At 45.3% G+C, this 15,681-nt stretch overlaps 1 protein-coding gene and 1 pseudogene across 1 annotated transcript; both read right to left on the bottom strand.

Annotated features, from left to right (window-relative positions):
• Window positions 1–842: 842 nt before the first annotated feature.
• Window positions 843–8,657, bottom strand: LOC144255960 (amine oxidase [copper-containing] 3-like). The gene is made up of 5 exons (XM_077801125.1): window positions 8,598–8,657; window positions 7,887–8,184; window positions 2,603–2,888; window positions 1,775–1,904; window positions 843–1,510 (listed from the first exon to the last, which is right to left on the bottom strand). Exons 1-5 carry the CDS (start codon window positions 8,604–8,606, stop codon window positions 1,235–1,237), a joined length of 999 nt encoding a protein of 332 aa, XP_077657251.1. The 5' UTR covers window positions 8,607–8,657; the 3' UTR covers window positions 843–1,234.
• Window positions 8,658–8,671: 14 nt separating this feature from the next.
• On the bottom strand, window positions 8,672–9,366 carry LOC144256206 (amine oxidase [copper-containing] 3 pseudogene; annotated as a pseudogene).
• Window positions 9,367–15,681: the final 6,315 nt, after the last annotated feature.

The following is a 15,681-nucleotide window of genomic DNA, read 5'->3' as shown; positions in this document are numbered from 1 at the left end:
ACAGTTTTGGAAGTTCCATTCCATGATTGATTGGTTATGTTGCTTTGGGCGTGAGGCAAGTAGTATATCACGGCAGAAGTGACAGGCAGAACAAACTCACTATGTCATGAGCCAGGGAGCAAAAAAAGAGAGAAAGGACTAGGGATTCCACAATCCTTTCCCACACTCCCAATAACCTAAGGACCTCCCACAAACCCCACCTTCCAAAGATTCCATCATCTCCCAATAATACCACCAAGCCGTTAGGAGATATTCAAGATCCAAATTCTAACAACATACAATGGAATATTATTTAGCAGTATAGAAATGAAGCAATGATATACACTATAAAATTAATGCACTTCAAAGCATGCTAAGTAAAAGAAGCCAATCATGAAAGACCATATATTGAATGAATCCATTTATACAACATGTCCAGAATATAGATAAATCCATAGTGATAGAAAGTAGATTAATGATTATGCAGATCTGGGAAGGGGTGGGGGAGGGATGGGAAGTGACTGCTAATAGGTAGGGGTTGGGGTTCCTATTTTGTTTTTGTTTTTTGTTTTGGTATCAGAGATTGAATCCAGGGACAATTAACCACTGAGCCACATTCCCAGCCCTTTTTTATTTAGAGACAGGGTCTCACTAAGTTGCTTAGGGCTTTGCTAAGTTGCTGAGATTGGTGTCATCCTCTTGCTTCAGCCTCCCAGCCACAGGGATTCCAGTTGTACGCCACCACACCAGCTAGGCATGGGGTTTCTTTCTGGAGTGATGAAAATGTTCTGGAATTAGTGGCAAAGGTTGCATAACTTTGTGACCATATTAAAAAAAAAAAACCACTAAATAGTATATTTTGAAATAGTGGGTTTTAGGTTTTATGACTAGTATCTCATTTATAAAAATAAGGGAGAAAAGCTTAGAAAATACAAGAGTCATCTGGGGACAAGCTTGGTCACTGCTTCAGTCTCCTGGCTGGGTCATTCCTCCCCTCCCTGGGGAGGGAACTCAGCACAGCTAGGACCAGCAAGACCAAGTATTCCTCTGTCAGGCATCTCAGGGTCAGGATGCTCCAGCCAAGGAGGAGGAGGCAAAAGAGGACAGTGGAAGAGAGAGGACCTTGACAGAGACATCAGAGGTGTAAGGAAGGAGAAGAGGGAAACAGGCTGCCCTGCCCAGTGTCCAGTTGCTGCCCCAGCCCTTCTAACCTGACCCCAGGGCTCCTGGTCAGATTGGCCATCCCTGGGACTAACTAGTTGTGGGAGAAGCCCCCATGGGAGAAAGCAGGGAGGTCGGGGGCACAGGCAGCAGCTTGGGACAGGCAAGCCAGGGGGTTGATCCCACAGTCCCCAGCATCCTGGTCCTCCCGGAAGTAGACGGAGTCAGCAGAGTAGAAGGAAGGGTCCTCATCAAAGAAGTTGTAGGGTCGGAGGAAGAAGCCCACTCCATTCCCCACAGTCACCGTGTTGGGAATATCCTCTGCATGTGGGATGTGCAGAAAACCAGCTGTCACCCAGGCCACCAAGTCCTATCAGGGGGAGAAGAAAGAGGATCATGAGGTCAGGCTTTTCTAGGGATATGCCCTGCCTCCCCCAGTGGTCCTTCAGGGAAGGCTTCAGCTCAGCAACCCATACTCCCTTAAATTTTCAGGAAAAAATGTGAAATCATCAAGGTTTGTTTTTCTAAGTGGGTTCTTAAGACCCCGGAAGAATCTCACTGGTGAAAGAGAAGTGGCTCATTCCTGCCTTCCCCTCTCATTTCCACCTCATTCCTCGCTTCCCATTCAACTCACCTGCCCTACAATAGTCTCATTATTGATGAAGTCAGTGAAGTCCACCGTGGGTGTCCAAGGGTCATTCAAATTATAGATGCTGGTGCTACTGGGTTCCCCCTCCTTCCGCTGTGTCACAGCCAGCTGGTACCTGCAGGCAATTTTGTTTAGATATACAAGGTCATCAACCCAAACTGCTGCCCAAAGCTGCAAGGAAGAGGGAACATATGGGCAAAATAAACATAAAGGTCTTGGTACTGAATCTCTTTATCATTCTCATGTAGTTCTCATTCTTCTCCAACCCTGTAGAGTTCCTGCATTTGTTCAATATCCTATACCTCAAACGTCACCTTGTTCACAATTCAGACTTTGGGTAGGAATGTCAGTCATCCATGCTTCCAGATCAGAGCCTGGTGTTGAGCCTGGAGTTTGGATCCAAAATTATGGACGTGTCTTGATTCCCATCTGAGGTCAAGTTCTCTATCTCAACTGCCTGAATATTAGGGATTACTTTCTCCAACCTGGGTTCCTTTAACTCTTTGTTTTTTCCTCCAACCTTTTTTTTTTCCAAATATTTTAAACATACAGAGAAGTTGAAAGGATTGTATAGTAAACACCATAATAACTACTGCCTAGGTTCTATCATTAATATTTTCTGTATTTGCTTGAATGCACCATATCTTACCTGTCATCCATCCATCCATCCATCCATCCACTAATCTTTATTTTGAGCAACTCAAGATCCATAGAAGAGGATAGGTGCACATGTACCCATTAAAAAAATAGAGCAATGAAAGCCCCTTTGTTCAGTCCACTTCCCCCAGCCCTCTCTGACAGCCCACCACTTACCTCCCCCAGCTGATGGCTCTCTCCATGGAGCTGTTCTGGGGCAGTGGCTCCCCTGCAAAACTAAGTATCTGGATGCGGTAGCCTCGTGGGTGACCCCACTTGTTGTTGTGGTTGCTGGCCAGGTACAGGTAGCGGGGAGTGGCCCCTCCCAGGGGGAAAGCAGCCTGCTCCTCTGTTTCCAGCAGCTTTCGGGTCACCTGCATTCTCTGTACCTGGTGTTCAGGGTGCCAGGGCACAGTCGTGGGGACAAAGGCCATGTCTTCAGCCCAGACCCAGTTCTCCAGTCCTGTGTGGGGTGGGTGAGGGTGGAAGGCTGATCATGTAGTTGCCCTGGTCCCCCTGGAGTCCTCCCCCACCTGGCTTCAGAGGGGCGTCAAAGAGCATCCCAGGACAGAGTGTGGCCCCTGCTTCCCTTCCCTCTCCCCAAGACATCCCCAATGCACAGATATGAGAAGTTCTTCCTCACTTATGTCATCTTTAGTAATTATTCCAGATGACTTGGGACTGGGCCTCCACCTACATTTACCCTCTCAGTAATCACAAAACGGTGGTTTACCCAGTGGGCATTGCTCAGGGTGAGATTGCTCTGACTTGAAGAGAGGAACGGCTTCTCACTACTCAAGCCCTATGACATCACCTGAACTGCCTTCTCATGGAAATAAGACTCACACTTATGAAAGCTGAAGTTCTGTGCATGCACCATGTTGAGTGCTTTATATACTCTGCCACTCTTATTTTTGTGACAACCTTATGAAGGAGAAACTATAAACTGTCTCCACTTATAGATGGGACAACTGAAGCATAGAGAATTTGAATAATGTGGCTTGGTTGGTCAAAAGGATACATACTATTGTAGCAATGCTGGGGACCAAAATCTTGGTGTGATTTTTTAATCACACAGGAAGCCAGCCCAGAGCAATCCCAAAACACACACATATGGTCTACAGACATGGGGGCCAACAGGAAGGGAAACTATACGCTAGGCCTCACACTGTTGAGGATTAGAGGCATCTCCTATAGTTTAGAACATGACAGAGAGTTGGGAGTGGGGCCAAATTTACAATTTGTTCCCTGAACATTTGGAGTTTTGAATTATTTTATTGCAGCCTAACTAGGTCCTATATTAGGAATCATCTGACATAATCTGAGATCAAAGAGCAATAAACCAAAACATGCTGGCTAATCCCTCCATACTTTCTAGGGACCAGGAGAGTCCTGAGACTGATTTAGCAAACCTTAGTTTCCTTCTGTGGATTTACTGCCCCTAAACCACAGTCCAACGTTTTCACCCTTAGAACACAAAGACTAAGAGTTCTTTTTGATCCATCTAGAAGAGGGTTCATGAGGCTAATAACAATAGCTGATATTTCTAAAGGACTCACCATGTGTAAGCACTGTTCCAAGTGCTTTAAAAGTATTATCATTTAACCTACAGAGACAAAGGTAGAAGTGTGTGTATTTGTTGGTTTGAGTATATACTTAAATTTTATTTTCTTTCTGGTTTTTTTTTTTGGGGGGGCGGGGTGGGGGTGGTACTAGGGATGGAACTCAGGGGCACTGGACCCACTGAGCCACATCCCATCCCTATTTTGTATTTTACTTAAAGATAGGGTGTCACTGAGTTGCTTAGCACCTCACGGTTGCTGAGGTTGGCTTTGAATTCACGATCTTCCTGCCTTAGCCTTCTGAACCACTGGGATTATGGGTATGTACCATCATGCCTGGCTCTGTTTTTTTTTTCTTTTTCTCCTCTTCCCCCTTCTCCCCTTCCTCCTCCTCCCCCTCTCCTCCTCCTCCTCCTCCTCCTCCTCCTCCTCCTCCTCCTCCTCCTCCTCCTCCTCTTCTTCTTCTTCTTCTTCTTCTTCTTCTTCTTCTTCTTCTTCTTCTTCTTCTTCTTCTTCTTCTTCTTCTTCTTCTTCTTCTTCTTCTCTCTCTCTCTCTCTCTCTCTCTCCCTCCCTCCCTCCCTCCCTCCCTCCCTATCTCTCTTTAACTCTATCTCTTTCTTAGTACTGGGGAATGAACCCAGGGTCTCACACATGCTAAGCAAGCACTCCACCACTGACCTAATTCCTCAGCCAAATATACCTAAATTTTCCAAGTCCTCTGGCAAGGCCTAAAATCAATGCCATCCCAGTAATAATGATCACACCTGGTGTCCAGATCATGGTTTCTAAATACCATTCTGCAATAAAAGGAACCAGAGCTCTTTAGAGAAGTGATTGGTTGTAGGACTAGAGCAGGGAAAATCCTGTATGAAATTAAAATATCTTGTGGTGTTGGAAAGTAAGGAAGTACTCAAAAAAGTATGGAGGCATGTCCAAAGGACTTAGAAACCAACCTGAAGGACTTCCTGATGGCTAAAGTCAGAGCAACGTAAAGAACAAAACAAACGATAGTACTGGGTTACAATACAATAAAATAAATAGGAGTTCATAAAATTATGAATAAACAATTGAATACATAAATAAATGAAAAAGGAGGAATGACTCTTCCTTATGCCAAACTTCAATGAATAAAAACGTAGGAGGGTGCTGGGGTTGTGGCTCAGTGGAAGATTGCTTGCTTAGCACGTGAAAGGCCCTGGGTTTGATCCTCAGCACCACATAAAAATAAAATAAAGATATTGTGTCCATCTACAACTAAAAAATAAAGTATTTTAAAAAATTGTTCTATAATTAGACATTGTAGTGTTTGAAAAAAAAAATACATAAGAGGGCTGGGGATATAGATCAGTTGGCAGAGTGCTTGCCTCATATGCCCAAGGTCCTGGGTTTGATTCCAGCACCACACACACACACACACACACAAAGACATAAGGAAAAATTTAATAGATAAATAAAATATTGTACATAAACAGCCTTTAAAAAGAATTTGTTTGTAATAAAAGGGATGAACCTGGAAGACAGTGTGTTAAGTGAAATAAGCCAGGGAGAGAAAGACAAGACTGCATTGTCTCATTCATGTATAGACTCTAAAGCAATTGAACCCATAGAAATGTTGGTTATCAAGAACTAAGGTTTGGGGTTGGGATTAGGGAGATGTTGGTCAAAGGATATAACATTTTGGTTAGTTATGAGGAATAAATTCAAGAGACTCATTGTAGAAACTGGTGACTATTGTTAAAAATCTTATATTGTAAGCTGGGTGCAGTGGTGCACACCTGTAATCCCAGCAGCTCAGGAGGCTGAGTCAAGAGCATCCCAAGGTCAAAGTCAGCCTCAGCAATGGTGAGGTTCTAAACAACTCAGTGACACCCTGTCTCTAAATAAAGTACAAAAATAGGGCTGGGAATATGGCTCAGTGGTCAAATGCTCCTGAGTTCAATCCCTGGTACAAAAAAAAAAAAAAAAAAAAACTTATATTCTTGAAAATTGCTAAGAGAGTAGATTTTAAGTGCTCTCATCAGAAAATAAGAGATAAGTAGATGAAATAATGCATGTTAATTAGCTCCATGTAACCATTCCACAATGTATACATATTTCAAAACAACATGTTGTACTTGGTAAATGCATAAATTTATAGTTGTCAATTAAAAATCTTTTAAAAAGGCAAAAAGTCTAAATGACTAGTAGGGAAACACCACATTAATAATAGTTGTAAGCAAAATCTTCCAATAGAGGCTAAAATTAGTGAACAAAAGTTTGAGGAAAAAATAGGATATTTGCATAACATCAAAGTATTTTCCCCAAGATATTTATTAATTGAAAATGTAAAATATTGACTTTTATGAGGGAGAAAGCCAAAAGACACATTTTAAACAAGTGCATGAGGCCAACATCATTAATAATAAGACATATCGGGGCTTGGGTTCTAGCCCAGTGGTAGAGCACTTGCCTTACATTCATGAGACACTGGTTCGACCCCCACGCCACATAAATATATAAAAAAATAGACCAAATAAAGGTATTATATTCATCTACAACTAAAAATATTTTTAAAAATAACAATAATAAGACATACTAATATCATGTACCCCTTGATATGATGCACTGAGAAGGACATACATCAATTTTGTGGTTTTCTTGCCTCCCAAAATGTAGTTGCAATCTAACCATGACAAAACATATGAGAAACCCAGATTGAGAGAGAGTTTACAAAAATAATTGACCCGTGTTATGGAATGCCAAGGTCATGAAAGAAGGAGAAACCTAAGTAACCATCACAGGTTGGACGAGACTAAGATATACAACATCTAAATGCAATGCAGAGACTTGGATTAGATTCTGAAACAGAATAAGAACATTAGCAGAAGAACAATTAAACTCTCTAGATTAGTTAATTGAATTATAATGTTAATCTCCTGCTTTTGATCCTTACTTATGATTATATAAGATATCAACATTATAGGAATTTGAGTGAAGAGTAGATGGGAATTCTTTGTACAATGTTGGCAACTTCTTGGAATATCTAAAATTATTTAAAAGCCACCCAAATTTAAAGTAGTTGTTAATCTTATAAAGAAGGCACTGTTAGGCGCTGGAGTTGTGGCTCAGTGGTAGAGCACTTGCCTGGCATGTGTGAGGCCCTGGGTTTAATCCACAGCACCGCATATAAATAAAATTAAAGATCCATTTACAACCCCCCAAAAAAATTTTTTAAAAAGAATGCACAGTTATATTATTTTTATGCTTAAGTAAACTGAGGTAAAGAGATATTAAGCCTAAAAAGTTTCCATCATACACATCTTCCCAGAACCTCTCCAAGCATGCTCTAGTCCTCCATTATAAAGCAAGCTTTCTGGAAACAAGAGTGCATTTCTTTAGTTAATTTGTGTAGGGGAGGGCTTGGAACAGGTATGTTTTTAGTAAACATGCATTGTTTACTTGATGACCTTGTGATGAGAAAAGATAGAAGTAGCAAAATATATGTCATTATAATCCCATTTTGATATAGAAATCTAACTATGTACACTAGTATCTCATATTTGTATCATGATAAATCAACTACAGAAACATTTTTTAATATATTTTTTAGTTTGTAGTTGGCCACAATATCTTTATTTTATTTTTATGTGATGCTGAGGATGGAACCCAGGACCTTGCACATGCTAGGCGAGCGCTCTACCACTGAGCCACAATCACAGCCCCCAGAAACAATTTTTTAAGTATGAAATTTTTCTTTTCAGTATAGGAGAATATGAACCTGGTAAGAATGAAAAGCTCTGAGCAGGATGATTTTTGCATATCCTTTTATATTTTATTGTTTCAAAGAAAACTTTTAAAACTGGCCATGGAGACTTCAGGCTACTCCTCTGGCACCTTTGTCCCCATCAGGATATCTTACCTGCCACGTCCAGATCCACCTTGAAGTGGGCACTGTGGGTGTGAATCGTGCCCAGCGTGTGCTCCCCAACTCTGTTCCCATACCTTTGAGCAGCACCAAAGAGGAACGAAGAGCTGATGTAGCCCGTGGCATGAACTTTGACTTCTATGGCCCCATTGGGATGGAAGATCATATCCCACACATAGTCATAGTTGAGCATGGTGGACACAGATCTGACGACCAGCACTGTCTCCGCAAGGCCCCCAAAATAGTAGGAGTTGAAATCTGAGTGGTGTCGCCGCAGGGGGAGGCCCTGATTCTGTTCAAACACACAAAAGGCATCATGTATTGTCTTGGGGGTCTGGGACTCCAAAAGGAAGTGCCAGTCCACATATGTGGCCAGGTAGGGGCAGTCCACCCCTCGAGTCAAGGGTGAAGAGAAGTGGCCTAGGCCAAAGCCACCATCTGTGTAGCGGCTTCGCAGAGCAGCAGGAGAATTTCCACCATAGATAGTCAAGGCCTCCTGGACGCTGACTTCATAGGCCACCCTCTCCCCTTGGAAACGGATGTCAAAGATCCTCGGACCACTGAAAGCTCCAAGGCCAAAGGAGAAAGTCCACATTGAGGAGGCCACTTGATTCCCCTGGACACTGAAGCGGGGACCCTGGGGATGGAACTGCAGAGGGGGAGCTGGACCAGGGGGCACTGGGGACTTCAGGGACCAGGACCCACCTGTGCCATTGTCTGGGATTACCACCACATTCACCAGGCCAGCCTCAAATTGGTCCTCTAGCTGGGTCAGACTCTCATAGTAGCGGCCTTGATAGAATACCTTCTGGATGGTCCAGTGGTGTTGAGAGCCACAGCCAAAGTGGCCCCCTTTGGCTGTGGCTCTCAACACAGTGGGCAGGGTCCAGAGCCTTGTGGTCCACCAGCAGCTCCAACCCCACAGGGTGCAGGAAAAACCCAGCCCCTGAGAGGTTGTAGTAGAGGCCAAACCAGGTGGCCCGGTCCCCTGATTGTAGACCACGGGGGGCTGTGGTCATTGTCACCAAGTTTTTTCTCTGGATTTTGTAGAAGCAGCAGTGGTGAAGGAGTCCCTCAGCCTGGGGCAGTTCTCTGTTGAAGATCATCTGGTCTATGTCCAGGTATTCTCGGATCAGCACAGGGCGTCGGTGGTAGGGCAGGGGGCCCCCATGACGCTCCACAGTCACATCCCGCATGTAGGAGGGGTGAGGCAGTGGCCCCACCACCAGTTCACTCACATTGGGCTGGGGTTGTCCGCCAAAGAAGATGATGGCCAGCGCTTCTCGGGCAGGTGGTGGGCCCCCTCTGTCCAAGTGGGTCAAGGCTGCAGCCTTGGGGGGCAGCTGCAGCTCCACTGAGAAGACACAGTTGTCTGAGGGGCGAGCCTGGGCTGCATCCACCAGCCCTGGCCCCAGCTTCTGGGCCAGAAAACTCATCACAGCTGTCAGCTCCTCTGGGCTCAGGTCTGCAAACAGCTGGCCCTGGGCAGGGTGTGTCCAGGGCTGGGCACTAGGAGGAATGGAGGGGCAATGGGGAGCCAGGCCTGGTTTACATTCCCTGTCACTCCCAGCCCCATCTTTACACATACCTGTCACCAGAACACTAAGTAGGTAAAAAATAATAAGGATAGCCATCTCTAAAGCTGAGGGCTGTCTCCAGGCTCTGATTCTGAATGCAGAACAGAAGATAGACAGGGCCTGAGTGTGGGATGCCTTTCAGTCTCCAGAGGGTAGTGGTCTCTGGGCAGTGCGGCCAGCAAGAGGCATGATAGTAACAGTAATGGGAATGACCAGCAACCCAGAGCAGAGGGGTGGAGCTGGAGGGGACCAGGGCTCAGGTCAAGTACAGGAGGTGGGGCTTAGATAGGACCCTGGACTTTGTATAACCCACACAAGCCTCCTGTTGCAAATCAAACAGCACACTCAGGGTCAGACACATAGCTGGCAGGGTGGGTTTTGGAGAAAACAGCTGGCAGGAGGCAAGAGGAAGGAGAAGCCACCCTGTCCTAGCTAGTGATGAAGTCCTTCTGGTACAAGGCCACCAGGAGAAACTCACCTGCCTACCCCTCTGTCAGGTTCCCTCCTTCCCTCCTCTAGTTTGTGACACCCACCAGGCTGTGTTTCCCACCACTGTCTCCTGCTCCCCCCAGCAACCAGAATCCTCCTGGCAGCCCAAGTGAAGATGGAGAATAATGAGAACAATACAAAGCACCCAGGAGGGGCTATTCTGAGGCTAAGCCAGGTCCGTTCTGTGGAGGCCGTGAGCACCCTAAATCTCTGGAGGGGATTGTACAGTGGCAGTGAAAGGTCAGACAAGAGATGTTGATGCTTGTACCATTGTGCCATTTTTTCCTTGGGGGTGGGTGCTAAGACCCTCACATTGTTACTGCCAGGCCAGTTACCAGTGACAAGGACTTCCCCTTCCTCAGATATGAAGATTGATCACCTGGGAAATGCCCAGGCAAGCTAGTAAACTAGTTTTATTTTAAAAATAGTAACACAGACTTCTTCGCACAGAAGGGGGCCTAGAGCTGGGTGTCCATGGGAGGAGTGAATCTTGTCCCTTTTTAACATCCAGGTTTCTTTCTTCTCATGTCCCCTCCCTTTATCCCAGGCGGTGAAAAGGCAGGTGAGGGGCAATTCAGAGGGAGCCGCAGGGAAGACTCCTTAATAATTTGCTGCTGTGAGGCACTATCTCCCTGGATGCAGGTGAGTTTTTGGTTATCAATTAAGGGAGGGGGAAGTGTCCTGAAGACATTAACATTCCAATACCCCAGAAGCAGGTGACTTTGGCCATGATGAGGGGGATGTGTCCTGAAGGTATTAACATTCCTTTTTTCTTGAACCAGCTTTCTTCTTCCCAACCCTATTCAGCTTCCATCTTCGGATTCCTCTATTTACACTAACTGTCTGACCTTTCTTCTTCCTTCAACATCCCCTTGAGTAGGACTGACCGGCCAGGGTGAGGTAAAATGGGGCTAGGGAACCTAGCAGCTCTGCTCTCAACTCCAGGAAACCTTTGCCAAAATGGTGGAGATGCAGGGAACGCAACTGCCTCCATTGCTCACAGCCCATAACTGGGAGCCTCTCTGCTAGGGGGTGGATATGTGGAAAGCCATTGTCATTTGACCAGCTGAATCCTGAGCAGAACCAGGAGAGACTGAGGGTCCCTGAGAGGAGACCTGTATCTCATGTGCTGGGAGGGAAGGATCCTCTCTGACCTGGATATTTCCTAGAAGACATCTAGGCAAAGATGCTTGAGGGGTACATGAAGCAATTTATTTTCATGGCAGAGAAGGGACATCCCAGCCTAAGGGAACAGAAGTTGCAGAAGTACAGGTCAGGACAGGCAATAGCCAGGAGGTCAGCCAGTTCAGTGTGGAGTGGGGGCTGGGAAGAAAGGGACAGAAAGAGGTAAGATCACAAAGTCGGCTATGTTTTACCCAAGGTCATTTTTGCAGGAACACAGTGAGATTCCTGGAAACCTGAATCATCAAACCAGAGAAAACAAAACCCGAAAGGTCAGACAAGAGATGTTGATGTTTGTACCATTGCGCCATTGGCTCTGACAGGTTTGCCTTTCCTTTTTTTTGGTACCAGGGATTGAACCCAGGGGCACCCTACCTCTGAGCCCCATGCCCAGTTCTTTTTATTTATTTTTTTAAATATTTTTTTTAGTTATACATGGACACAATATCTTTATTTTATTTATTTATTTATATGTGGTGCTGAGGATTGAACCCAGAGTCACACATGTGCAAGGCAAGCGCTCTACCACTGAGCCACAACCCACTCCCTTTTTGTTTTTTATTTTAAGGCAGGATCTCACTAAGTCACTGAGGGTCTTGCTAAATTGCTAAATCTGGCCTTGAATTTACGGTTCTCCAGAGTAACTGGGATTATAGGCATGAGTTACGATGCCAGGTTCTCTTCCCTGTTCTTGAAATCTGTAGGAGGAGTGGGGTTTCTTTCAAGGCTGTAAGAAAAGCAGGGTCCCATTCCTCTGGGAGACAGTGGGAGTTTTGTAGTAGGAGAAAGACAGTAAGTGTTCACCGTGGGTAGAGAAGCTTCAGAGAACTTCCTAATACAGGAAGGGTGGGTCTTGTGGAATTATGTGGGGTTCACAAGTAGAGAGTATGTGTGTGTGCACACATGGGTGTGCATTCATGTGTGTTTATGGGCATGTTGTGGCAGGTAGGAAGAACTAGTGCCCCCTTCCCACTGGGGCCTGAGGATGTAAGACTCAGAGGAACTGGTACCCAGGCCTCTCCTCCATCATCACCTTGGCCAGACTGACCTCAGGCTAGCAGAAGGTGAACATCATAGCTGTGACCACTGTCAACTGAAGACTAGCTGGCCATCCACAAAATTCCCACATTCCTGAGTCTTACCTAAACCTAAAGATGAAAACCTGACAAACATGCCTGAAATTGAATTTCTTGCCAATCATGGGGTGGGGGTGGGGGAGGGGTAAGGGTCCAGAGTTGGCTATCTGGTATAGAAAAATAAAATAATGTGACCCCAAATGTTGGGGAGAAAAAAATTCACAACCAACATCCCATAAACTAAGTGAAAGATGAAAAAAAAAAAAGACACTGCAGAGCTTCTTACAATCAAGATAGAAGCATTAAAACTACAATAACTAAAGCAGCAAAGGTCATTGGGAAAGGGTTGTGTGCCCATTAAAATAAGGAATAATCTAATGTCAAGATCCAGCCCTGACAAAGGGAAGCCATTCCAACCAGGGAATATAAGTCTGGGCCCTTTGGTAAGTTATAGTTAGTGCTGGGGAATGTATGTCCAGTGCTAAATTAAGAACACAGAGTTGAACTGGGGTTGTGGCTCAGTGGTAGAACACTCACCTAGCACATGTGAGGCACTGGGTTCAATCCTTAGCACCACAGAAAAATAAAGGTAATGTGTCTATCTACAACTAAAAAAATATTTTTTCTTGTTAATATTTATTTAATCGTAAATTAATACACGGTATCTTTATTTTTATGTGGTGCTGATGATGGAACCCAGTGTCTCACACATGTGAGGCAAGTGTTTTACCACTGAGCTACAGCCCCAGCCCCTAAAAAACTATTAAAAAAAAATGGAAGAACACAGCATTGGCCATGCACAGTGAAACATGTATGTAAACCCAGTGACTCAGAAGGCTCAGGCAGAAGGATCACAAGTTTGAGGTCAGCCTGGGCAACAAAATGAGAACCTTGTTTCAAAAAAAGTAAATAAATAAAATGTGCTGGGAATGTAGCTCAGTACTAGGCATTTGCCTAGTATGTGCAAAGGCCTGAGTTTAATTCCCCAGTACCACAAAAATAAGTAACAAGATGAATGAATGAATGAATGAATGAATAAGTAAATAAATACAGCATTACTATGGCCCATGTACCTTTATCCTGAACTGCATTACCAAGGAGAGGTCAATGAAGTTCACTCTGGGTCACCAGTGAGAGGAGTGATTAGAGGAGGTCAGGAAGCAGATCCAAAAGGTAGAGATCACTCCTTGGAGGAAAGGGTGTGTGAAGACCCCCACCCCAGGAGATGCAGCAGGGCCCAGCGAGAGGCAGAGCAAGATGAGAGTAACTAGGAAAGAGCCAGTCAATAGTGAGAGATTGAAACCACAGAGGAGGTATGGAAAAGAGAACCTTCCAGAAGGAGCTGGAATGGGTGGGCTTCACCTCTACAGGCACCTGTGCATCACCTCTGTATCACCAAACCCAAAGAAGCAGTCAGGACAGCATCAATTTCCTCCCCCCATTTAGGGCTTCCTTATTTTTTTTTCTCCCCAAACCCTCTGTACATTGCGTAAGTGTGCAAGGAGGATCTGACCAATTATTGCAAAACCAAAGTGACTAGCAAGAGGACTGATTGGTGGGTAGGATCTTACTTTGACCAGCGACTCTCCACTTCTCTCCCTCTTCCCCAACCAACTTCTATTTCTCTGTCAGGATCAATATAGACATCTTGGGAGTCGGGGATATAGCTCAGTTGGTAGAACTGAGGCTTTCCTCGCATGCACAAGGCAATGGATTTAGTCCCCAGCACCACACACACACACACACACACACACACACACACCCCACACAATACAGATAAATAAATATCACATCCCTCAGGAAGCCTCCTCCAGCCCCCCAAGTCTGGGTTAGGAGCCCTGCTATGGTCTTTTTCCTTCCCTGATTGTAATTGTACCTGTTGCCCCTGAGGGCGGCAGTTGCCTCTATTCACTAGCACATTCTAGTGCTGCTCACATGGCCTGGCATTTGGAAGGTGCTCCATAAACCTTTGCTGAATGCATGAAGTGATACTTCCTGACATTTGCCATTGGAGCCCTTCCTAGTGGTCCCCAAAGGAGAGGCAGGTGGGCACGTTATTTTCCTCACGAGGGCTGCCTGTGTCTACATTCTTGAAGAAGTCCCAGTCATGTCCTTTGACCCAAGCTTCAGGGGCCTCCTTGTCCTTTGACCCAAGCTTCAGGTTCTGAGGCGTGGTGGCATGATTTCCTTCAATCCCTCATGACATCAATCCTCAGTCACTTCTCACTGCTAAACCCAATTTACAAGCCTGAAGACAAGACTCCAGACAACTTTGATGGTCTATGGAAGAGCTTGGATTGGGATGGGCAGCTGGAGGTTGACCTTGCAGTCCTCCTGACCTGAACGGGGATGTTGTTCTAATAATGTGGAGGTCCATTCTGCTTCCCCTCATTGAGTTTCTGGGGCAGGTGTCATCATTTCTGTGGTGAGATGTATAGGAACACAACCAGTCGTGTTTTCAAATAAAATCACATGAGCACTCACACACATTCACACACACCACCACCACACACCAGCACTCCCACTCTTTGGTAGAGATGGATTTCAAGGAAATGAGTCTCAAGTGGACTTGATGGTGACGGGCAGCATTCCTTTGTTCCTGTTCCCTCCAGCATCCACCATGGTACAACAAGCCATAAGAAGGAACAGTGAGGGAGTAGAAGCAAAAGGAGAAGTTAGAGTCTCCTTTTGTTTAGAGTCTTCAGGTTAGAGGAACAGGGAGTAATGAAGTCAGCAAAGTAACAACTGGCCACCTATCCCATTTTCTCCTCCGTGTCATCTCAGTGTCTCCTTGTCCTTCCCTGTCCCCAACCAGGCCACATGATGAATGAAGCCAGCCATTGTTGGCCTTCTGTTCCAGACTGAAGTCTTTATTCATGTTCTTTGGAAACTACTTTCTCTGCAGCTGACTGACTTCCTGTTCCATTGTGCCGAAAGCCAAGTGCCAATGTCTCGGCTTGGCACAGAATCACGAGCCACCACACAGCTTTGTAGGTTCAAACAGCAATTCTTTATTCCCGATCTCACACCAGCCTCCACACACGTTCAGGGGCAATTCCAAAATGTCCGATCCCAAATCCTACTCCACGAGGCTTTTTCCAAATCCCATTTTAATCTCACGAGAACAAGCAGCAGGAACACCCTAATCCCAGCATCAATAATCTTCAACCTCAACTTCCCTAAAACTCCTATTGTCACGCCCTAAACCCAAGGACGGAGATACTTCCTGCAGGAATACACCCTAATCCTGGATCCACCCTGGTGATTGAGCAGGGTCACCTTTCTCAAACACACAAGCAAGGTCGCAGCAAATTTCCAAGGCAAGTCCATTTAACATGGGGTACACTGGCAAGGATTACGATGCGTCATACCTACTTGGTAATGGCCCTCAGCACCATTGACCTAAGGGATGGCCTGGACTTGGGGGAGAACAGACCCAAGTGTACAAAAGCTTTGGTGGTGTCC

This window comes from Urocitellus parryii, chromosome 7 (assembly GCF_045843805.1).
Source record: "Urocitellus parryii isolate mUroPar1 chromosome 7, mUroPar1.hap1, whole genome shotgun sequence".
NCBI classification, from domain to species: Eukaryota; Metazoa; Chordata; class Mammalia; order Rodentia; family Sciuridae; genus Urocitellus; species Urocitellus parryii.
Note: the sequence above shows the minus strand (reverse complement) of the source record. Positions and strands in the feature narration are given on the sequence as shown.

What these genes read in the sequence shown, in the direction of transcription:
- LOC144255960 (XM_077801125.1), bottom strand. An exon ending in GGTGGATCTGGACGTGGCAG is followed by an intron (nt 2,889 to 7,886) that starts GTAAGATATCCT and finishes CACCCCACACAG; the next exon opens with GACTGGAGAACTGGGTCTGG. An exon ending in ATGAGACTATTGTAGGGCAG is followed by an intron (nt 1,511 to 1,774) that starts GTGAGTTGAATG and finishes TCCCCCTGATAG; the next exon opens with GACTTGGTGGCCTGGGTGAC.